The sequence below is a fragment of the Pseudophryne corroboree genome, chromosome 8 (genome assembly GCF_028390025.1).
Source record: "Pseudophryne corroboree isolate aPseCor3 chromosome 8, aPseCor3.hap2, whole genome shotgun sequence".
NCBI lineage: Eukaryota > Metazoa > Chordata > Amphibia > Anura > Myobatrachidae > Pseudophryne > Pseudophryne corroboree.
The window spans coordinates 7199588-7223089 of NC_086451.1; the positions used below are offsets into that span (position 1 = coordinate 7199588).

General features: G+C 50.8%; 1 protein-coding gene across 6 annotated transcripts in view; it reads left to right on the forward strand.

Moving 5' to 3' along the window:
- Positions 1-23502, forward strand: part of KCNT1 (potassium sodium-activated channel subfamily T member 1) — a 363573-nt gene that overhangs the window by 315218 nt on the left and 24853 nt on the right. For all 6 annotated transcript variants that reach the window (XM_063935850.1, XM_063935851.1, XM_063935852.1 and 3 more), the window contains 7 exons: positions 1106-1255; positions 7240-7469; positions 13255-13471; positions 18668-18773; positions 20333-20505; positions 21099-21170; positions 21541-21675. In XM_063935850.1, coding sequence (XP_063791920.1) covers positions 1106-1255; positions 7240-7469; positions 13255-13471; positions 18668-18773; positions 20333-20505; positions 21099-21170; positions 21541-21675 — 1083 coding nt within the window. The remainder of the gene's footprint in view (positions 1-1105; positions 1256-7239; positions 7470-13254; positions 13472-18667; positions 18774-20332; positions 20506-21098; positions 21171-21540; positions 21676-23502) is intronic.

Sequence of the window (23502 nt, forward strand, 5' to 3'; positions counted from 1 at the left end):
CTATAACTGGCACTGCAGTAGTGCTCCCCAGTCTCCCCCACAATTATAAGCTGTGTGAGCTGAGCAGTCAGACAGATATATAATATATATAGATGATGCAGCACACTGGCCTGAGCCTGAGCAGTGCACACAGATATGGTATGTGACTGACTGAGTCACTGTGTGTATCGCTTTTTTCAGGCAGAGAACGGATATATTAAATAAACTGCACTGTGTGTCTGGTGGTCACTCACTATATAATATATTATGTACTCCTGGCTCCTGCTATAACCTATAACTGGCACTGCAGTAGTGCTCCCCAGTCTCCCCCACAATTATAAGCTGTGTGAGCTGAGCAGTCAGACAGATATATATAATATTATATATAGATAATAGATGATGCAGCACACTGGCCTGAGCCTGAGCAGTGCACACAGATATGGTATGTGACTGAGTCACTGTGTGCTGTGTATCGCTTTTTTCAGGCAGAGAACGGATTATAAATAAAAGTGGTGGTCACTGGTCACTATCAGCAAAACTCTGCACTGTACTGAGTACTCCTAATGCTCCCCAAAATTAGTAAATCAAGTGTCTCTCTAATCTATTCTAAACGGAGAGGACGCCAGCCACGTCCTCTCCCTATCAATCTCAATGCACGTGTGAAAATGGCGGCGACGCGCGGCTCCTTATATAGAATCCGAGTCTCGCGATAGAATCCGAGCCTCGCGAGAATCCGACAGCGTCATGATGACGTTCGGGCGCGCTCGGGTTAACCGAGCAAGGCGGGAAGATCCGAGTCGCTCGGACCCGTGAAAAAAAACATGAAGTTCTGGCGGGTTCGGATTCAGAGAAACCGAACCCGCTCATCTCTAGTTTATACTATGTCCCAGTCTGAGACAGGCAGCCGCTGTGTATATGTTATAGGTACAGTGTGTATAATCCTCTGTCTCCGGTATATACTATGTCCCAGTCTCATACAAGCAGCCTCTATGTATATGTTATAGGTACAGTGTGTATAATCCACTGTCTCCGGTTTATACTATGTCCCAGTCTGAGACAGGCTATGTATACTGTATGTTATAGGTATAGTTACTGTGTGATGCGGGATCACTTCTTGCGCTTGCAGGGAAGGCCAGCAGTCACCGGAGCAGTGGCAGAGGATGTACGGGCGCTGTTCCGGCAATGAGGTCTATCATATCCGTATGGGAGACAGCAAATTCTTCATGGAGTACGTGGGGAAGAGTTTCACATATGCTGCTTTCCATGCTCACAAGAAGTAAGAACCGTTTATGTGCCATGGCGCTTGTTTTGAGATTTAGATATATTGAAGTTCCGGCAGCGAAAGGGCAAAACATTGTAGACTTCAGGAGGTGGTGTTGCTATAACTGTCTATTATCTGCTAAATTCAGAGCAGTATTTCCTGCTTCCTGTACGATCTCTGTCATAAGAACATATATAAAACTACACATAGTAACAAAGGGAAACCAGTTCCCAGGCAGCGCACCGTGTCCTGCAGGCGTATTCCTGAGCTGGCCGGTGCTGAGACTCATGTGCACCACCACATCATTTCCAGCCGGTCTGGCAGCTCCCACTCCGCGGGGTAGAAACCGTTTCTATATCGGTGAGGCCGCTGATATTCCTGATTAGGCAGCTGTACGTTTCTTTATTTTCTCTGACGTCCTAGTGGATGCTGGGAACTCCGTAAGGACCATGGGGAATAGCGGCTCCGCAGGAGACAGGGCACATCTAAAGAAAGCTTTAGGATCACCTGGTGTGCACTGGCTCCTCCCCCTATGACCCTCCTCCAAGCCTCAGTTAGATTTTCTGTGCCCGACGAGAAGGGTGCACACTAGGGGCTCTCCTGAGCTCTTTGTGAAAGTTTTAGTTTAGGTTTATTATTTTCAGTGAGACCTGCTGGCAACAGGCTCACTGCATCGAGGGACTAAGGGGAGAAGAAGCGAACTCACCTGAGTGCAGAGTGGATTGGGCTTCTTAGGCTACTGGACATTAGCTCCAGAGGGACGATCACAGGTTCAGCCTGGATGGGTCACCGGAGCCGCGCCGCCGGCCCCCTTACAGAGCCAGAAGAGCGAAGAGGTCCGGAAAAATCGGCGGCAGAAGACTTTCCTGTCTTCAGATAAAGGTAGGCGTACAGCACCGCAGCTGTGCGCCATTGCTCTCAGCACACTTCACACTCCGGTCACTGAGGGTGCAGGGCGCTGGGGGGGCAGCGCCCTGAGACGCAATAAATCGATAGAAAACCTTTTATGGCTAAAATAAATGCATCACATATAACTCCTGGGCTATATGGATGCATTTAACCCCTGCCAAAACATACAAGAAAACGGATGATAAGGACGCCGAGAAAGGGGCGGAGCCTATCTCCTCAGCACACTGGCGCCATTTTCCCTCACAGCTCAGTTGGAGGGAAGCTCCCTGGCTCTCCCCTGCAGTCACTACACTACAGAAAGGGGTTAAAAAAGAGAGGGGGGCACAAATTAGGCGCAGTATAAACAATACAGCAGCTATAAAGGGAAAAACATTTATATAAGGTTATCCCTGTATATATATATAGCGCTCTGGTGTGTGCTGGCAAACTCTCCCTCTGTCTCCCCAAAGGGCTAGTGGGGTCCTGTCCTCTATCAGAGCATTCCCTGTGTGTGTGCTGTGTGTCGGTACGTTTGTGTCGACATGTATGAGGAGAAAAATGATGAGGAGACGGAGTAGAGTGTCTGTAATAGTGTTGTCACCCCCTGGGGGGTCGACACCTGAGTGGATGTACTGTTGAAATTGCGTGACAGTGTCAGCTTTGTATAAAAGACAGTGGTTGACATGAGACAGCCGGCTACTCAGCTTGTGCATGTCCAGACGTCTCATACAGGGGCTCTAAAGCGCCCGTTACCTCAGATACAGACGCCGACACGGATACTGACTCCTGTGTCGACGGTGAAGAGACAACCGTGATTTCCAATAGGGCCACACATTGCATGATTGAGGCAATGGAAAAAGTTTACACTCTTCTGATAATATAAATACCACCAAAAAAAAGGGGTATTATGTTTGGTGAGGAAAAACTTCCTGTAGTTTTCCTGAATCTGAGAAATAAAATGAGGTGTGTGATGATGCGTGGGTTTCCCCCCGATAACAATTGATAATTTCTAAAAAGTTATTGGCAGTATACCTTTTCCCGCCAGAGGTTAGGGTGCGTTGGGAAACACCCCCTAGGGGGGATAAGGCGCTCACACGCTTGTAAGAACAAGGGCTCTACCCTCTCTGGAGATGGCCGCCCTTAGGGATCCTGCTGATAGAAAGCAGGAGGGTGTCCTAAAATGTATTTACACACATACTGGTGTTATACTGCGACCAGCAATCGCCTCAGCCTGGATGTGCAGTGCTGGGTTGGCGTGGTCGGATTCCCTGACTGGAAATTTGATATCCTAGATAAGGACAGTATATTATTGCCTATAGAGCAATTAAAAGATGCATTTCTATATATGCATGATGCACAGCGGAATATTTGCCGACTGGCATCAAGTATAAGTGCGTTGTCCAATTATACCAGTAAAGTGGTCAGGTGATGCGGATTCCAAACGGCATTTGGAAGTATTGCCTTAAAAAAAAAAGGGAATGTACCCCAGGTCGCCTCTCAAAATAAGACGCCGTATTATCAGGCGCAGTCCTGGTTGGCAAGCGGACAAAAGGGTTCCTCTTTTCTGCTCGTGACAGAGGGAGAGGAAAATGGCTGCAGAGATCAGCCAGTTCCCAGGAACAGAAACCCTTTTCCGCCTCTGCCAAGCTCTCAGTATGACGCTAGGGCTTTACAAGTTCAGGCACGGTGGGGGCCCGTTCTCAATGAATTTCAGTGCGCAGTGGGCTCACTCGCAAGTAGACCCCTGGATCCTTCAGGTAATATTTCAGGGGTACAAATTGGAATTCGAGACGTATTCCCCTCGCCGTTTCCAAAAGTCTGTTTTACCGACGTCTCCCGCTGACAGGGAGGCAGTTTTGGAAGCCATTCACAAGCTGTATTCCCAGCAGGTGATAATTAAGGTACCCCTCCTGCAACAGGGAACGGGGTATTATTCCACACTATTGTGGTACCGAAGCCAGACGGCTCGGTGAGACCGATTTTAAAATCTAAAATCTAAAATCTTTGAACACTTACATACAGAGGTTCAAATTCAAAATTGAGTCACTCAGAGCAGTGATTGCAAACCTGGAAGAAGGGGACTACATGATGTCTCGGGACATCAAGGATGCTTACCTTCATGTCAAAATTTACCCTTCTCACCAAGGGTATCTCAGGTTATGGTACAGAACTGTCACTATCAGTTCAGACGCTGCCGTAGGGATGGTCCACGGCACCCCGGGTCTTTACTGAAGTAATGACCGTAATGATGATATTCCTTCGAAGGAAGGGAATTTTTAGTTATCCTTTACTTGGATGATTCCCTGATAAGGGTGAGATCCAGGGAACAGTTGGAGATCGGTGTAGCACTACCTCAGGTAGTGTTGCGGCAGCACGATTGGATTCTCAATATTCCAAAATCGCAGCTGGTTCCGACGACTTGTCTTCTGTTCCTAGGGATGATCCTGGACACAGTCCAGAAAGAAGGTGTTTCTCCCGGAGGAGAAAGCCAGGGAGTTATCCGAGCTAGTCAGGAACCTCCTAAAACCGAACCAAGTCTCAGTGCATCAATGCACAAGGGTTCTGGGTAAAAATGGTGGCTTCCTACGAAGCAATCCCATTCGGCAGATTCCACGCAAGACTTTCCAGTGGAACCTACTGGACAAATGGTCCGGGTCGCATCTTCAGATGCTTCAGCGGATAACCCTGTCACCAGGGACAAGGGTATCCCTCCTGTGGTGGTTGCAGAGTGCTCATCTTCTAGAGGGCCGCAGATTCGGCATGCGGGACTGGGTCCTGGTGGCCACGGATGCCAGCCTGCGAGGCTGGGGAGCAGTCACACAGGGAAGGAATATCCAGGGCTTATGGTCAAGCCTGGAGACATCACTTCACATAAATGTCCTGAAGCTAAGGGCCATTTACAATGCTCTAAGCTTAGCAAGACCTCTGCTTCAAGGTCAGCCGGTGTTGATCCAGTCGGACAACATTACGGCAGTCACCCACGTAAACAGACAGGGTGCCACAAGAAGCAGGAGGGCAATGGCAGAAGCTGCAAGGATTCTTCGCGGGGCGAAAAACCATGTGATAGCACTGTCAGCAGTTTTCATTCCGGGAGTGGACAACTGGGAAGCAGTTTTCCTCAGCACGACCTCCACCCGGGAGAGTAAGGACTTCACCCAGAAGTCTTCCACATGATTATAAACCGTTGGGAAAAACTCGACAGGTATTGCGCCACGTCAAGGGACCCTCAGGCAATAGCTGTAGATGCTCTGGTAACACCGTGGGTGTACCAATCAGTGTATGGGTTCCCTCCTCTGCCTCTCATACCCAAGGTACTGAGATTGATAAGATGGAGAGGAGTAAGCACTATATTAGTGGCTCCGGATTGGCAAAGAAGGAATTGGTAACCGGAACTTCAAGAGATGCTCACGGAGGATCCGTAGCCTCTACCTCTAAGAAGGGTCCTGCTCCAGCAAGGACCTTGTCTGTTCCAAGACTTACCGCGGCTGTGTTGACGGCATGGCGGTTGAACGCCGGATCCTGAAGGAAAAAGGCATTCCGGATGAAGTCTTCCCTATCCTGATCAAAGCCAGGAAGGATGTAACCGCAAAACATTATCACCGCATTTGGCGAAAATATGTTGCGTGGTGCGAGGCCAGTAAGGCTCGACGGAGGAAATTCAACTGGGTCGATTCCTACATTTCCTGCAAACAGGAGTATCTATGGGCCTGAAATTGGGGTCCATTAAGGTTCAAATTTCGGCTCTGTCAATTTTCTTCCAAAAAAGAACTAGCTTCAGTCCCTGAAGTTCAGACATTTGTTAAAGGGGTACTGCATATACAGCCTCCTTTTGTGCCTTTAGTGGCACTTTTGGGATCTCCAGGTGGTTTTTGGGTTCCAAAAGTCACATTGGTTTGACACACTTAAATCTGTGGAGTTAAAATATCTCACAGAAAAAGTGGTCATGCTGTTGGCTCTGGCCTGGGCCAGGCGCGTGTCAGAATTGGTGGCTTTATCCTGTAAAAGCCCTTATCTGATTTTCCATTCGGACAGGGCGGAATTGAGGACTCGTCCTCAGTTTCTCCCTAGGGTGGTTTCAGCGTTCACCTGAACCAAACCTATTGTGGTGCCTGCGGCTACTAGGGACTTGGAGGACTCCAAGTTGCTAGACGTTGTCAGGACCCGAAAAATATATGTTTCCAGGACGGCTGGAGTCAGGAAATCTGACTCGCTGTTTATCCTGTATGCACCCAACAAGCTGGGTGCTCCTGCTTTTAAGCAGACTATTGCTCGTTGGATTTGTAGTACAATTCAGCTTGCACATTCTGTGGCAGGCCTGCCACAGCCAAAAATCTGTAAAAGCCCACTCCACAAGGAAGGTGGGCTCATCTTGGGCAGCTGCCCGAGGGGTCTCGGCTTTACAACTTTGCCGAGCAGTTACTTGGTCAGGAGCAAATACGTTTGTAAAATTCTACAAATTTGATACCCTGGCTGAGGAGGACCGGGAGTTCTCTCATTTGGTGCTGCAGAGTCATCCGCACTCTCCCGCCCGTTTGGGAGCTTTGGTATAATCCCCATGGTCCTTACGGAGTTCCCAGCATCCACTAGGACGTCAGAGAAAATAAGAATTTACTTACCGATAATTCTATTTCTCGTAGTCCGTAGTGGATGCTGGGCGCCCATCCCAAGTGCGGATTGTCTGCAATACTGGTACATAATTATTGTTACCAAAAAATTCGGGTTATTGTTGTAGTGAGCCATCTTTTATAGAGGCTTCTCTATTATCATGCTGTTAACTGGGTTCAGCTCACAAGTTGTACAGTGTGATTGGTGTGGCTGGTATGAGTCTTACCCGGGATTCAAAATCCTTCCTTATTGTGTACGCTCGTCCGGGCACAGTATCCTAACTGAGGCTTGGAGGAGGGTCACAGGGGGAGGAGCCAGTGCACACCAGGTGATCCTAAAGCTTTCTTTAGATGTGCCCTGTCTCCTGCGGAGCCGCTATTCCCCATGGTCCTTACGGAGTTCCCAGCATCCACTACGGACTACGAGAAATAGAATTATTGGTAAGTAAATTCTTATTATTGCGTCTTCCCTTCTGCATTTTCTGACCTGCTGCCGTTGTGTCTCAGGTATGGCGTGTGCTTGATCGGTGTCAGGAGAGAGGACAATAAGAGCATCCTGCTGAACCCGGGACCCCGGCACATCATGGCCAGCTCCGACACCTGCTTCTACATCAACATCACCAAGGAGGAGAACTCTGCCTTCATCTTCAAGCAGGAGGAGAAGCAGAAGAGGAAGGGGAGAGGGATGTGGGGGGAGCCGTCCCGGCTGCCGGTGCACAGCATCATCGCCAGCATGGGTAGGACGCCGTCTGTTGTATTACTGTATGGCTGCATGAGTAGGACGCCGTCTGTTGTATTATTGTATGGCAGCATGGGTAGGATGCCGCCTGCTGTATTATTAGATGGCGGCAAGGGTAGGACGCCACCTGCTGTATTATTAGATGGCGGCATGGGTAGGACGCCGCCTGCTGTATTAGTTGGCGGCATGGGTAGGACTTCGCCTGATATATTATTAGATGGCGGCATGGATAGGATGCCGTCTGTTGTATTATTGTATGGCGGCATGGGTAGGATGCCGTCTGTTGTATTATTGTATGGCGGCATGGATAGGATGCCGTTTGATGTATTATTAGATGGCGGCATGGGTAGGACGCTGCCTGATGTATTATTAGATGGTGGCCTGTGGCGTAAGGGCAGCGTGGGCCCTCAGACCATATTAACCCATCACTCAGAGGACTCACTTCAGATATTGTAGTTGGAATCTCCACCTCACAAGTAGATAGGTCCTATATCATTTCCAGCAGAGGGAACATATGTGACTAAGCTATTCCCCTACTTATCACGTTGGGATATTAATATTATATTTTATGTCCGGAGTTTCCCGTTACCCACATTACAGATAATTATAAGTTTTGCCAGCCACCTCGCGCAGCGAACTCTCTGCGTTTTATAATCTGGTTTTGCAGTCTGGGCATGCTATAGCCATGACTGGGCATGCTGGAATATGTAGTTCCTCAGCAGCTGGAGTGCCACATTGTGCCCCTACCCCTGTGTCTGATGCTCCTTCTATAACGCCAGGACCTGTTTCCCTGTTCTATAATACAGAGCCAGACGCGTTCCTGGAACCGTACACAGAGCCAGCTCCCTCTCCGCACTATATATGGTTATTGATTACCGATCCGCAAACCTCTCCATCTTCCCCAGACTGTAAAGTGCAATAAGCATCTGCCTGCCTGACAATAACTGCTCTTTATTTGCTATAGCGCACACACGTTCTACAGCGCTGTACAGAGAATATGTCCATCACGCACATCGCTCCCTGCCCCAGTATATTCCTACCACATGTAGACACAGGTCAGGCATCTAACCTACCAGTGCTGTGTGTTTTTGGAGTGTGGGAGGAAACCTCACGCACGCACGGGGAGAACATACAAACTCCACACTGTTACAGCCTTGTTGGGAGTCGAACCCAGGACTTTATGCTGTGAGGCAGTAATGCTTTCCACTACACCATCTGTGCCGCTGAACTTGTTCACCTGTGCTAAAGCAGGGCTGTCTGCACAAATCAGTCCCCTTGGATTAAATCTGTCCGTAAGGGCTTTGTCATCTCAGTCAGTCTTCCACAGGGGCAGTAAGAATGCCGGCAGTAAAGTTATGGAAAGGAGAGAGGGGCGGTAATGATAATGGATGGAGTATAAGCAGCGTATAGGTGGGGAGAGGATCCATAAAACATTGCGCTACGGGTAATATGCTCTGCAGCAGTTACAGTATAGCATCAGGCACCGTGCCGTCTCTGAAACCTCCGCGTTACATGTAATAGTGCCACCCAGTGCTGTATATGTCACAGGCGGATCACATAAATGATCTCACTACACAATATTATATGTATATATGAATTATAGTTGTTTTGTAATAATTTCCCCAGTCGGTGCATTACATACCTGTGCAGATGCGCCACCCGCAGGATTTAATAAGGAACTGCATGAATGTTCGAGCTGAACGCGTTGTTTGACCCATATAAGTATTAGACACATTCCCTTTGCAAGAAGCAGCTTCTAGCGCATAATTGTAAATACTATGTTTCAAATATTCTGTAACAACCATAACCCCAGCAGGGCATGCTGTGACTTGTAGTACCACAACAGGCAGACAGCTGAAGCTTGCCTAACACTGACATTTAATGACTTCGCGACAAACTTGTGTAACCTTATAAAGCAGAATAACGGATGCAGATGTGATATCGACTTAAAAATTAATATTTATGTTGTGACGGAGGAGCGCTGTCAGCGCGCAGAGTGGGAATCGCCTATACGTTCATCTTCCTTTTATGTACAAATATATTCTGGCCCTTGTCGGTCTCCGGGATGTGTGGGATCTGCGGATACTTTGAAGTCATGTAAATTGTAATCGTCGTTCCGCTTATAGCCAGGGGGGGTTTCTATGATAAAATATTCCCACGGCGAGAGGGGGCGGGGTAATCCTATACCCCCCACTGTGGGCGGCTGTTCTGGTTACCAGCCCCGGTGCTGCATGGAAGACTGTGATATCTATTCTGTGGAGAATCTGTGTCATTCTCCAGAATTGTCCTGTGAGGTGATATATTGATAAATAAGGGGACGTGTTTATTAAAGGGCTCCTAAAGTGAGAACCTAGTGGCTTCCGGGAGCTTCCGAGCTGTTCATCCCAGTCTGACCAGGATAGAACTGCATCTCCGGGCCCCATAGGCAGAATAGGCCCCACCACGCATACAGTAATGCATTATTTTATTCTGTTTTCAGATTTCCTCAGTGGGGTCTGACCCAATATAAGGACTGGGCTCCGTCCTGCGACACACGAGTGGTTTCTCGAGGGGCCTCATTCTCATGAATGTTTCCTTGCAGAGAGTTGCGGCATCTTTATTTATTTTTAACAATTGTTTCAAAACTGCAGCTGACAGCCGGTGCCCGCGGCGTATACAGAGCACGTTCCATCGTCTCCGGGAACGCACAAGGCTCTAACACATAACATAATCACAGCAAGGGATAACCGCGCTATGGCCCAGATGTATCAAGCCTTGGAGAGTGATAGCGTACCAACCAATCAGCTCCTAACTGTCATTTTTCAAACATAGCATGTGGCGTGACAGTTAGGAGCTGATTGGCTGGTACTTTATCTCCGGCAAATTTATCTCTCTCCAAGGCTTGATAAATGGGGGCTTAGTATCCCCAGAACACAACGCTACAGAACGCAGCGCGTCTAGATTATAAACACAGTATGCAGCGCTCAGGAGCCAATATATACAATATAACATATACATTATATGTAATGTGTACATCCACTTCTTTATATCCTGCGGCGGATGTGATTGGTAACGAGGGAACCGGTCACTAAACCTCCATATCAGCCAGATGTATCCATAAAATATCATTATAGAGTCATAGGAGGTTCTTGTGTGTAACCGCAATACAGCGGCGTGTATACTGGGGCGGCATCTCCGTCATGGCGCTAACAGGCCGCGGAGTTCACAATGGAGAACAGAGGTGGCGACGGGTCTCCAGGAAGGGAGAGCTGTTGTCTGTGTGAGAAACGTCTCCGCCGTGTACAGCAAAAGCACCAGCTCCTGCTCAAGGTGAATGAGCGTCATGAATGCCTGAGCGCAATGTGAGGTCTCCGATAAGAGGCTGCTAATGAGGGGTGACATGGTAGCCACTGGCAGATAATACGCTTGCTGGGGCCACGATTTCATTCATGTTTATATCGATTATTTTATGGATACATTTTGGCGATTTAATGTTTAGTGCGGCCCCTTCCCTGGTTATCGAATTACCTTTGCCCTAGAATATAAATAACGTACATTCATGTAAATGGCGTTTCGCAGTCGTATATATTATATTATACAGTCTCTGGTTACTTATTAAATCAATTCAGCCTTCTGGTGGTGGTACAGACGCAGACTGACTAATTCAGAGTTGATCACAGCAGCAAATTTGTTAGCAGTTGGGCAATGTGCACTGCAGGTGGGGCAGATGTAACGTGCAGAGAGAGTTAAATTTGGGTGGGGTGTGTTCAAACTGAAATCTAAATTGCAGTGTAAAAATAAAGCAGCCAGTATTTACCCTGCACAGAAACAACATAACCCTCCCAAATCTAACCCTCTCTGCACATGTTATATCTGCCCCAGCTGCAGTGCACATGGTTTTGCCCAACTGCTAACAAATCTGCTGCTGCGATTAACTCTGAATTAGCCCCTTAGTCAGTGACCTTGCAGCGTTCCCTTCCTCGGAGACCGTCCCCTGTATATCCCATGGTAGCTTTGTACACTCTGAACTAAATTATTATTGTCCTTATATTGAAATGTCGCGGTCCTGACCTGAGGCGTCTGCTCGCGGGATTTGTGTGTTGTTTTTACTTACATTTTCAAACCCTTATAAATAAAAAAGTACATGAGATGGGAGGGGGGGAGATTCATAATGTCTTGAATGGGCGACTAGTACATGAAGTCAGAACAAATTTGGGTAACTGCAAGTAAGAGGAAAAGTCCTACAAAATTGGGCCAATGGATGCGGAATGGCACAATGAAAGGAAAAGCAGGATCGCATCGACCCACGCAGACTGCAGCGGGTAACGTTACCCGTCAGTAAAAGTCATTTCTCATCTTTGCGTTGTTATGGGAGAACGGATTTCATTCATTACAAATAATGATGATGTATTAGGTGAAAATTAGCCATTTAAACTCAGCGCGGCCGCATCGTGATCTGTGTCTCAAGGCCCTAGGGGGGGGGGATTTCTTTCACCGTTCCCGTAGATTGCTCTGGTCTCTTCCTGACCTCACCTAAAGTAGGCCAATTTATTGTCCAAAAACATAATGGGGAGGCGACATCACACAGCGAATTGCATCCACACCGAACGTGTTGGTTATGCGGTTCACTTATCCATCGTGTCACAAGCCGGAGGGGCTTATTATCTGTGTGTGCGTTATTGTGCATTCATTTTCCTCATTACTCTGCTCTGTAGTAGAAATAAATTGGCTCATGATTCCTGGTACATAATGTAGGTTTGGTATGTAGGGCTAATATACTTGTGATGGCCACGCCCGTCCCCATGATCCGCCTTACGTCGCTACAAAGCTCCATATCGCTGCCTGCCCACTTACACTGTATACGGTGTGTCTGCTAGTCACAGCATTCATGAGAATGCAGAATATCCATTTCACTAGAACATACTAACATCCTTGAGGCACCGGTGCCTCATGCCTCAGTGGGCTCACTAGTATTTAATGCATTGATAGGCAGTGTAGTTGGAGCGGAGCACAGGATGGTTGCCTCCCTGTTCCTGACAGATGCTGTCTGATGTTCTAGCTCCGGGCAATAGGGATTAATCTTTCAGTATACACATGCATACCAGTGTGACATGAGAGGCGTGCGGCTGCTGTGTGTGCGTTATCCCCGTGCCAACCCCCAGCCGCATTCTGCCATAGAGCATCTGCTGACAGGAAGCCAGCTCAGCTTTCCTGGGTCCCTCATCGCCAGGCTCCCCCGCCAAGCGCTGCCTTAATGATCTCGCGCTCTCCCCGGGGGCCGGTGCTGAGGGCCCAGCACCCAAACACAGATCTCCAGATCAGAGGGTCCTTGCTTTATGTACTTGATGTGTAGGTCCTGTCACGTTCATATCCCAGCGGACTTCCCAAATCATCCCTCACGCCTCCGACATGTCTGCGCTCCGTGGGAGATCATGAGGACTAAGCTGTCACCGTGATCTGCTGGAAACATATTGCTGTATAAGCAGCTTCCAGCGTAGATTCTATAGAGGAGGCATGGTGGGTACATGAGTGGAAGCGGTCGTATTAATGGCTCAGGTAATGGAGAATAAAATATCACCACCACCAGTGTATTACAGTAATATGCGGTATAACGTCGAACAGTCGCAGCGGACGGAGATAGTTTGTGGAATCGATAGCCAGTGAGTTATAAGCAATGATCTGGTCCGCTCTGAGGGGCCAGTGATCAGGAACGCCCATGCACTAGGAACCAGGGGCCCAGCTGCGAGGTGACTTGGTAAATGACCCCCGGTAATTGTATATCTCCCTCTCTGTATTGTGTAAAGGTACGGTCGCCATGGATCTCCAGAACACGGACTGCCGCCCCATAAGCAGCAGCAAGCTGACCCTCCCGTCGGAGAACGGCTCTGGCACCCGGCGGCCCAGCATCGCCCCCGTCCTGGAGATCGCCGACAGCTCTACCGTGTTACCGTGCGACCTCCTTAGCGACCAGTCGGAGGATGAGATGACGCAGTCTGATGATGAGGGGCTCCCGATGCTGGAGTAAGTACTATGAACCGCACATGGTAAATCTCATATATTCCATCTAATACCAACAATCTTTATGGGGTTTTTAAATAAGAAAAAAAAAAAAAGAATTCGCCTTTTAGCGCCGTATATACCAGACATCTGTCTAATAAATCCGCGCTGAAAAAGGTGAATTTGCCACCGTTTCGGTGTAAAAGTGAATCCGGTTTATCTTATCATATCTGACGATTCTTTCCTCAGCCTCATTATATACCAAGCGGGAAAGAGAGACCGCTATAGTGTAATACGCTCTCAACCAATTGTAATAGTTAAAATACAGCGAATGCGCGTACATCAAATATTATCTCCTATATAATAGCCCAGACTCTGTGCCTGGGCCTCTAACGCTGGGCGGAGTCACAGAGCTGGGCGGAGTCAGCAGCATCTGCGGGGGGAGACACCATGGCCTGTGCCAGCACCAGAGGCAAGTAAAAAATGCCCCCTGGCACAGTATAGAGCACCACACACAGCTCCAGCCAGCAGCAGGGAGGGTAACACAGGCTATGCGGAGGGGACTTCCAAGCACCGCTGGACGCAACTTCCTGGCCCCCTTACACCCACACCCCACACTGAGGAATCCCTCCCTTATGCACCCCCCAACACTTTCCCTACCGCATCTAGCCAGTGGGGGTTCGCGCAGGACGGCAGCAGGGGACGAGCAGGTACAGCGGGACGGAGCACCACACTCGCCAATCCACAGCGCCGCACATACATAGCGCTGCACATGCCGCCTCGCACCGCTCCGGCCACACCACTATGCCGCCCCCCCTCACAGCCAGCCCGCACCTCCGGGAACACGCGTGCCACCAGCCCCATCCCCGGCGCCAGTCATACACTGTGGAGGCCAGACCAAGTGCACCCGCCCGGAGCCAGGACGGGACACTGCTTCAGCCACTGTGCTGCTGAGAGGGAGCTCCCTCCCGCCCGCAGCAGCCAAACGACTAGGTCACTGCACAGGCAGGGAGTCCCCACTACCCACATCTGCTCCAGCCATACACCCCAGAGGCACACCTCCACTTTCTACACACCAACCCACCCTCTTCTCCTTCACGCACACTCCCTCCCCCCCACACACACCCTTCCCCATCCCTGCACATCCTACACCCCACCCCAACACCTCATGAACCCCTAACCCTCACACCACTACAACAAACACAACCCACGCACACCCACAACTCCTCCAAACAAACCTCTCGCCCCACGTGCAACACCCACCGCACCCACAAGCCCATCCCACAACCGAACTAGGCCCATACCTCCCACCCAGCGGACAGCGATTCTATTAGCGAGGAGAAGACACACAATAAGCCAGATACCGCAGTGGCAGAGGTTAGTACATCCCACCTCCTGAGTCTCCCCTCCCCCCACATCCGCACTATCCCCACCCGCAACGCCACTAGACTCCTATCCATGGCACCACCGCACCCCGCCCCTCCCCCACCCGTGGCGCGTCCAGACACCCTATCCAAACCACAGCACCCCGCACCCGCCGCTCCACCACCCGCAGCACCTATGGACCCCATCCCCTAACCGCAACACCCCCCGCACCTGCCACTCCCCCACCTGCATCAACTCCACTCTGCCCCCACCCCCCTGCACCTCCTACCCCACTCGCAGCACCCTGGGTCCCCCCTCTACCGCACCTGCCCCTTCCCCACCCACGCACCTGTCCCTCCCCCACCCACAGCACCCCCACCCCTCTCCCACACCCGCCCCCTCCTCCTCCCACAGCCCCCCACCACCCGCATCGCCACCAGACCCCACCACCATCCGTGGCACCCACGCACCTCCCCCACCCGTGGCGCCTCTACACCCCCTACCCAAACCGTGGCACCCTCGCACCCGCCACTGCACCATCCGCTGCACCTATGGACACCACGCCCCATCCGCAGAACCCACGCACCTGCCACTCCCCCACCCATGTTAACCCTGCTCCTCTCCCACCCGCTACGCCTCCCGACCACCTACCCCACTCACAGCACATCCGCCTCTTCCCCACCCGCAGCACCCCCGTACCCGCCCCTCCCCCACCCCCGGCAGCCCCGCTCCTCCCCCACCCCTGCAGCACCAGCGGACCCCATCCACGGCATCCCCGCACCCGCCCCTCCCCCACCCGTGCCGCCTCCAGAGACCCCTACCCAAACCGCGGCACCCGGCACTCCACCACCCACAGCACCAATGGACCCCATCCCCTAACCGCAACACCCCCGCACCTGCCACTTCCCCACCTGCGTCAACTCCACTCCGCCTCCACCCCCTGCCCCTCTACCCCACTCACAGCACCCTGGGTCCCCCCTCCACCGCACCTGCCCTTCCCCACCCACAGCACCCACGCACCTGCCCCTCCCCCACCCACAGCACACCCACCCCTCCTCCACCCACAGCCCCCCACCACCCGCATCACCACCATCCGTGGCACCCACGCACCTCCCCCACCCGTGGCGCCTCCACACCACCTACCCAAACCGTGGCACCCTCGCACCCGCCACTGCACCATCCGCTGCACCTATGGACACCACACCCCATCCGCAGAACCCACGCACCTGCCACTCCCCCACCCATGTTAACCCTGCTCCTCTCCCACCCGCTACGCCTCCCGACCACCTACCCCACTCACAGCACATCCGCCCCTTCCCCACCCGCAGCACCCCCGAACCCGCCCCTCCCCCACCCCCGGAGCACCAGCACCACCGGACCCTATCCACGGCATCCCTGCACCCGCCCCTCCCCCACCCGTGCCGCCTCCAGACCCCTACCCAAACCGCGGCACCCCGCACCCGGCACTCCACCACCCACAGAAACTATGGGCCCCATCTGCGGCACCCCCGCACCTGCCACTCCCCCACCCGCATCAACTCCGTGCCTCCCGACCCGCTACCACACTCGCAGCACCCCCACCTTCCCCACCCGCAGCACCCTCCCACACACGCGGCACCCCTGCACCCACCCATCCCCCACCCATAGCACCCCTCCCCCACCCACCACACCCCAGCACCCACCCCACCCCAGCACCATCGGACCCTCATCCACGGCACCCCCGCCCCCCTACACAAACCACACCACCTTCGCACCTACCACTCCACTACCCACAGCACCTCTTAACCACATCCGCCTCACCCCCGCACCTGCCACTCCCCCGGCCGCTTCACCCCCGCTTCTCCCCTAGCCGCTGCGCCTCGCGACCCCCTACATAACTCGCAGCACCCCCCACACCCACCCCTACCCCCCTGCACTGCCTCCATAACCCCTCCCCCATCTGCAACAGTCCCGCATCTGCCTCTCCCCCACCTGCTCCACCCCCATCCCTCCATCACCCGCAGCGCCTCCGGAACCCATCCCCCATCTATGGCCCCCACTTTTTCGCCCCTCCCCCATCCGCAACACGTCCCGACCACCTCCCCCATCCGCAGCACCCCGTCTGCCCCCACCCCTCCAGCACCCACCCCTCCCCAACCCACAGCACCTCCTGCCCCCCTCCCCCAATTCGCCACCCACCCGCAGCCAGCCCTCCACCACCCACATCATCTACAGACCCCTTCCGCGGCACCCCACAACCACTCCTCCCCACCCGCAGCACCTCTGCAACCCCTCCCCAAAATGCACCCCCCTGCACACGCCCCTCCCCACAGACAGCTCCTCCAGACCCCCTCCTTCATCTGCCGACCCCGCCCTTCCCCCACCAACAGCATCTACATATCCCCTCCCCCACCCGCAACACCTCTGCAACCCCTCCCCCATTCGCTCCCCCTCTGCACCCGCCCCTCCCCCACATGCAGCACCTCTTAACCCCATCCCCCATCCGCGCCCCCTCTGCAAGCACCCCTCCCCCACCCACAGCACCCCCCGCCCCTCCCCCACCTTCGGTGACTACCAACACCCTCCACCACCCGCGGCAACCCCACAATCGCCCCTCCGCATCTCCCACGCACCCGCCACTTCCCCAACCACAGCACCTACTAGGTGATTCATCAGGCCTTGCGTGAAATGTTCATGCCGTCACAAGGAGCTACGGCCCCTTAACCATCCCACACCCTTTGTCCCTGCAATATTTAACCACACACAAAATTATGATTGGAGGTAATACTCCATATAATAAAAATATTGCACGCCCCAAGGGCGTGTAACAGTTAAAGGGGTGTAGCCCCTTGCGACGGTGTGAAGAGCGCCCGTAGGGCGCGATGAATCACCTAGTATATTATAATTCTGGTCCCATCGCACAGAACAGACTTGTCTCAGAGTTCATAAGGCCAGAAGCAGGATATTAGAAAACACAGGTTACCAACGTGTTTCGTCTAGCTGCAAACAATACACAAAGTCTTTGTACCGTCTATTTCTATTCTGCTAAGCAGAGGAGAAATGGTGCATCACTGGTCCCTAGCCAAACTTGGTCCCATACTCCAAGCGGGATGCTCTAGCCTACCACAAAGCCCCCCCCCCCCCCCCCCCCCCCCTTCCCGCTATACTCTCAAGAGTAACAGGGACTACTTCTCATCATGTTCAGGCCAGGAGAGTCCTCTGCTCTTTTGAGAGTGTGGCCATCTGGCACTGCCGGGTCTTCCAATTCACCTTCAGGGCCCCTGTAACATCCGCCCCCTCCTCTAGTAAAATAAAGACGTTGCACAGAACACACAGGAGGGGTTGGGTGGTCATACGTATTTTACAACTATATCTGTGAATAATGATACTTGAAATCCATCTGTCAGGCGAAGCTGCTGTCAGGGACTAGTTACAGTTGTAAATCCCCCCTATTTCCCTCTGCGCCCACAGATGAGAGCGAGTGTGGGACAGGAGCCTGTAAATCCGCAAGGCTTGGGGGAACCGTTCCCGCATGTCCTGCTTCACGGAAATTATGTTGCATGTATATTTCATATGAAATTACATTTGCATAGTGGAGGCATTCATGAATAATATTCATTTTATAGGGAAAAATTCATACGCACGGAGGCAACACACTATTCAAATGATATACCGCGTGGAACAAGGCGAAGGCATGTCATCGTGGTACAATGCTGCCCTCCTGTGGAGAACTAGGGTCATGTCTGACATCATTTACTGTAGCTGCTAAATGGGCAATTTCTGACCTGACGCTGGACAAAGTTGCGTCTTATATTAGCAGGAGAGATTGGTTTTATTACAGACATTATAATTACACGTGTATCTTTCCCCTGGTAGGTATGTGAAAGGATATCCCCCAAATTCTCCTTATATTGGAAGCTCCCCAACGCTCTGTCACCTTCTACCTACGAAAGCTGCTTTCTGCTGCCTCCGTCTGGACAAGGTGGGTGACCATTGTGCAGCATGTGATTACCAGAGGTGAGCAGCGCCCCTGCGTCTCAGCGCCAATTCTAATGCCACCAGGGTCCTATCTGTGTTGTCACCAAGTTCCATCCAAACCCTCAGCCATTAATAGGGCCGAACTCAGTTAGGCGCCAAAAGCCGTTTTCGCAGTGAAAAACATAAATGTACAGCAAATCACGATAAATCGCTTATTCGAATTAACTGCAAAAACAAATTTGCGGTAATTTTACCGCAAATTTCAATTCACTGCGTCCGAGCAGGTTTAAAGTTGGGAAAGATTCCTGTTTTAAGTTAAATATGTTGGGATTTGGTTCCGAACCCCTGGAATAACCCCCCCCCCCCCTCCCCCTCTCCCCTCGACTAATTAGGCACTTTTGTTTTTTATTTTTAAGTGTCCATGATGTCATTTTTGGGGTAAAAAAAGTGCGAAATCATGGAAACTGGGGTGCGAGGTATGGGACAGGTGTATTGGGGGGCTTTATGAGCGGGACAAGTGTTTTTTATGCTTGCAGGTGGGAGTAATTTTTTTTTTTTATATATATTTTAACTTTTTTCAAAATGACCCAAATATATAACTATTTCATGTACCCCCAATTTAATTGCAGGACTGATATTGATGAAAAACACTTTTCGTTCTAGAATTGTTTCACTTAAAAAAAAAAAAAAAAAAGCAGCATATACAGTAACGGCCATTTGACCCAATTTACGTACCTGAAATACTTTTATTATAACCAATAATAAACTTTTAGACTGTTATCCGATGATAGTTCCCGTTTTCGCAAATTTGCAATTGAATAGGCGAGTGGCGGAAGCGCACATACCTGCAAAAATCTAATTTTCGCGGCAAAGAAATGGCAATCACAGTATATTATTGCGGATTCACTGCTAATTGAATTCGGCCCATAGGCTGCTAACCCGACTAGTTTTCATTGTACAAAATAAGCCGCTTCACCCCTGGAAGAATAAGCCCCTCACCCACCAACAAGAGACCTAATGGTGCCATGCTGAGCCCTCTGCATTTGCCCCACCGACTGGTTCCCTTAGGCTTTCGAGGCACTTCTCCCCTCGGACCTCTGGGGGCCTCAGAGCGGGTGGTATTCAGTATACCGGTTGTTGGGATCCAGACGCACAGTATACCGGCGCCGGAATCCCGACAACCGGCCTACCAACACCTTTTCTCCCTCTTGCAAGGGGCTCATTTGTGCTCGTCCCGCTGTCGGAAAGCCGGCGCTCGGGATCCCGGCGCCAGTATGCTGGCCGCCGGGGACCCGCCGCCGGCAACTCATACCACACCCCTCAGAGCAAGATCCTCTTACAGGATCATTAAGTGAAGAGCTTGGAGAAGTTTAGCCTTGGTTTCCCTGACGTTCTAGTCTGCACCGACTTATTACACGTAAGGTTTATACAATCTCCACCTGTCGCACTGTCTCCTGACGCGTGCGTAACATTCTGCTGGATCCGTTTGCGTCCCGGGGGAAGAAGGTGGTGGAGGGGAAGGATTCGGTTGACAAATGTCTCCAATAAATGTCTCTCTTGCAGGGCTGCAAACACAACAGCTTTGAAGATGCGAAGGCCTACGGGTTCAAGAACAAGCTGATCATTGTATCGGCCGAGACGGCGGGGAACGGCCTCTATAATTTCATCGTACCCCTGAGAGCGTACTACAGGTCCCGGAAGGAACTCAACCCGATCGTCCTGCTCCTGGATAACCCGTGCGTGGCTTCTCCTTAGCGCTCCCCTCCAGTGTAGGCCGGTGACCATGAGGCCGTTCCCATTCTAACACCTTATAGGGAGGAATGATGGGGAAGATACTTTCTCTAACATGCACAATATCTGAAAGCTTTGGATAAACGCTGGGATGCAGCAACTCCCAGTCCCGTCTACGTCTCTGCTCGGGAATAATATTCTGCAGGGCTTCCCCGTCCTGTCTGTGGCCACAGTGCGCCACGGGAGGCTACTGTAAGACTTGTGGCCACATTTGTATCTCTCTCTGTGAATGTCTGAAGGTTACTGTATATAGATCTCTTATAGCCACACCTCCGTTATACAGAGAAATGAGAGCAGCGCGTCTAATGGTTTCCTGCACGCTCAGCAAATACACTAATTACTAATGATTAAATATTCACTTTTAAACCTCCGTTAATCCCAAACCTACGCACACGCCTCGGGGTTATCATTCAGATGTTTTATATTAATGTTAGTTACTTATTGCTAAATGCTGTTGATGAACGCTCTATTTACTGCCGCACCTCTGCTATTAGTGTCTTCACATCTCCTCTCATGGCTTGCTGTCTCTTCTTTCTAGGCCGGACAATCACTTCCTAGAGGCCATCTCGTGTTTCCCAATGGTCTACTTCATGGTCGGCACCATAGATAAGTAGGTTTGTTTACCAAAGTGCTGAAATCAGAATGTTACAACAAATCCCACGCGTTTTGCCTCCATTAATCCATTAAAAACTTGACGTCAACACTAGGACCAGACATTGAGAATGCCACATCGTCTTCTCAGTCCTCCCATAGGATGGCAAGACTCCTATCTGGTTGTATGTTCTTGACAGAAGAGTTTGACCTCTTCCTCAACAAAGGGTTGGCTTCCTAAGACCCCATCGGCAGACAGGGAGAGATCCCCTATCCAACCTCCGCAGGAAGCTGCTAGATTACACCGACTCCCCTATAGTAAAATATCCCTGGTGGAGGCAGTGAGGACACTTTAATATTCCATTTACTTTGTGTTCTATCTCCACCAGTCTGGATAATTTGCTGCAATGTGGGATCATCTACGCCGACAATTTGGTGGTGGTAGACAAGGAAAGTACGATGAGCGCAGAAGAAGACTACATGGCGGACGCCAAGACGATAGTCAACGTGCAGACAATGTTCAGGTAACGCAACCTCCCGTCCCCAGATCTCCTGCACCGTCCCATGCATTGTGTAGACACCTTGTGACTGGCTGTCAGCTTTCTGATTGGTGGATAGCTCCATCCATCCACCAGTTATCACGCTGACAGCCACTCACTATCTGACTGCAGGCTGGGAGGAGAATGCTGCACTCTGATTGGTAGATGGCTCCATCCATCCACCAGTCAGCATGCTGACAGCCACTCACTGTCTGACTGCAGGCTGAGAGAGAATGCTGCCTCTCTGCTCTGTGTGACCCCCCCCCCCCTGCTCGGAGGCCTGTAGAATTGTGAGGCCCTGGCCAGCTGCACATGTGCCTATACATTAGAATGGCCATGCCTGACTCTCCACCTACCTGTACGCAGTGACCGCATCGCTGGCAGTAGGCAGCCGATGTATTATGGTAGGTGGCTGGGAGGTAGTTGTGAGAAAGAAATACGTTGTTTTATAGGGGGTAGCTGACTAGGATACGGCCTGTCTGTGTTCAGTTTCCAGGGATGAGCCGTCACCATGTTCAGCCCATTCCCGGAATTTATACAACATCACAGATTTTCCTGCGCACCTGAAACCATTGAAAATATTACTGACCAATTACACGCTTCAACTCGTATCTCAGCTATGTGTATATATTAATGCTGCTTATATATCTTTAAGGGAGGACTTCAACTGCCGGCAAATCCTTCGCCTGGCTGAATCTGCGCCACAGCTGCCGCACTTTACGGCAGCTTGCTCAAAAGTGTTCACTTCCCCATAGTGTAGCGAGCACTTTTGTGCGAATCAGGTATTCGGCCGGGCAGGCATAAGCTGCAAGACAGGGCGCCATTGCCGGCATTTAAACACTGCGGCAATTGCAATTCACACCCTTTGCCCGGAACTGAATCCCCCCCAGAATGTTTAAAAACACCCCCCCCTTTAATAGTTTATTATGGAATGTACATGAACCTGTTGTTGCAAGTTAAACAGGTGGAGACCCCCGTTTATCTGTCTGGAGTATTATTTGGGGTACATGTAGGAACCTTGCTGTAGGCCATAGAAACCGGTAACTGAGTGGAAAAATGATTGAATACAGATCAGTCTCTTTGGTGAATAATTCATTATAAATAACAATAAAGGTTACAAATCGGAGCAATGATTCCGTTTTCTGACATTTCCTTTCAATATTCTGCAACATTTGCTAAGAAATCACAGACCTCTAATGAATAAAGATGGAGGTCACACAAAGACCAAACAACGCTGCAACTTCTAAAATAACTTGTTAAGTTTCTTATATAGCGCAGCATATTCCGTTGCACTTTACAATTAGAACAACAGGAATAGAACAAAACTGGGTAAAAACAGACAGACATAGAGGTAGGAAGGCCCTGCTCGCAAGCTTACACTCTATAGGGAAATAGGCATTGATACACAAGGATAGATGCTATCTATTGTATAATGGTCACCAGATTGCTAGGTTCTTAATGGGTTGTATGATATGGTCACCCCACAATGTTGGCCAAGTGTCAGGAGGGTGTGAGAGTAAAGAGACAAGATATGTGATGTTATGTGTAGTGTACAGAGAGGATGTAATTAGATAGGGAAGCACTGAAGGTTATGTGAGTGGGTCTGGAATTTGATAGGCTTGTCTGAAGAGGTGAGTTTTCAGGGAGTGTTTAAAGGTTTGGAGACTAGAGGCGAGTCTTATTGTGCGTGGGAGGGCATTCCAGAGTGGGTGAAGCCCGGATAAAGTCCTGTAATTTTGAGTGTGAACAAGTAATGAGTGTGGATGAGAGACGCAGATCTTGTGCAGAGCGGAGAGGTCGGGTTGGGAGATA